Source organism: Phytophthora cinnamomi (assembly GCF_018691715.1).
Source record: "Phytophthora cinnamomi strain GKB4 chromosome Unknown Contig35, whole genome shotgun sequence".
NCBI classification, from domain to species: Eukaryota; Oomycota; class Peronosporomycetes; order Peronosporales; family Peronosporaceae; genus Phytophthora; species Phytophthora cinnamomi.
Genome location: NW_027150968.1, coordinates 750,046 through 750,815, shown reverse-complemented (window position 1 = coordinate 750,815; position 770 = coordinate 750,046). Strand labels below are relative to the sequence as shown.

Here is a 770-nt window from a genome sequence, read left to right as displayed (position 1 = left end):
GAAAACGTACGGAAGATGCAGAGTCAGGATTACTCTTATTGAGATCGTCTCTTTATTTAAACAAAAAACACAATTATTTATCAATAATCTTGTATATTATAAACATAACAAATAAAATCGTTTACATTTATAATAATTGTAGAAAGCGGTGACGCCAGTTTTAATGTTGTGGTGGATATTTCTTTGCATTTGAGTTTTGGCCAAGTCAACGCTCAAATGTTTAAATTAAAGTCCTTGTCATGTACATACATGTACTAACGGAAATTCCCGATTAATACCCTCTACCCAAATAGTACCCTCTCAGAGTAACCCGGTAGTAACCCTACAGTAACTCACGTACCCTACCCTGCTCTGATGACCAGTCATCTTGTTACACCTCACTTCACTATAGAACGCAGCCCCAGCCATTCACTAGCGCTGCCTGCACACGTTCGCAGGATCTACTCTACATGGAGATCAACGCCTGGAAGGAGAGCGACAAGGTCGAGTACACTCGCTTCGGCAACCCGCGCATGCCGGCGGTGGCTGTGGTTTGTGAGTGGGTAAGGAAGGCATGGCGCGACACTGACAGCAACACTGTCATTAACTCAGTCTCTGCTGCTGGGTTTGCAGACAGCTACCTGGACTGGCACGTTGCGAAGCACGACGTGTATGGTGAGCAATTCTGTACAAGCTGGGAAGCCGCTGACGAGGACCACGAGGATATGGACGACTTTAACCTGGACGAGCTGCACGACGCTCTTGATGATGCTGCACTGATCGACGAGTAA

At 45.8% G+C, this 770-nt stretch overlaps 1 protein-coding gene across 1 annotated transcript; it reads left to right on the top strand.

The window, feature by feature from the left end:
* Positions 1-449: 449 nt before the first annotated feature.
* On the top strand, positions 450-770 carry IUM83_17040 (Pogo transposable element with KRAB domainlike; the record flags this gene model as incomplete). Its single annotated transcript, XM_067941966.1, has 2 exons — positions 450-534; positions 613-770. The coding sequence occupies 2 exons, from the start codon at positions 450-452 to the stop codon at positions 768-770; spliced, it is 243 nt and encodes an 80-aa protein (XP_067792435.1).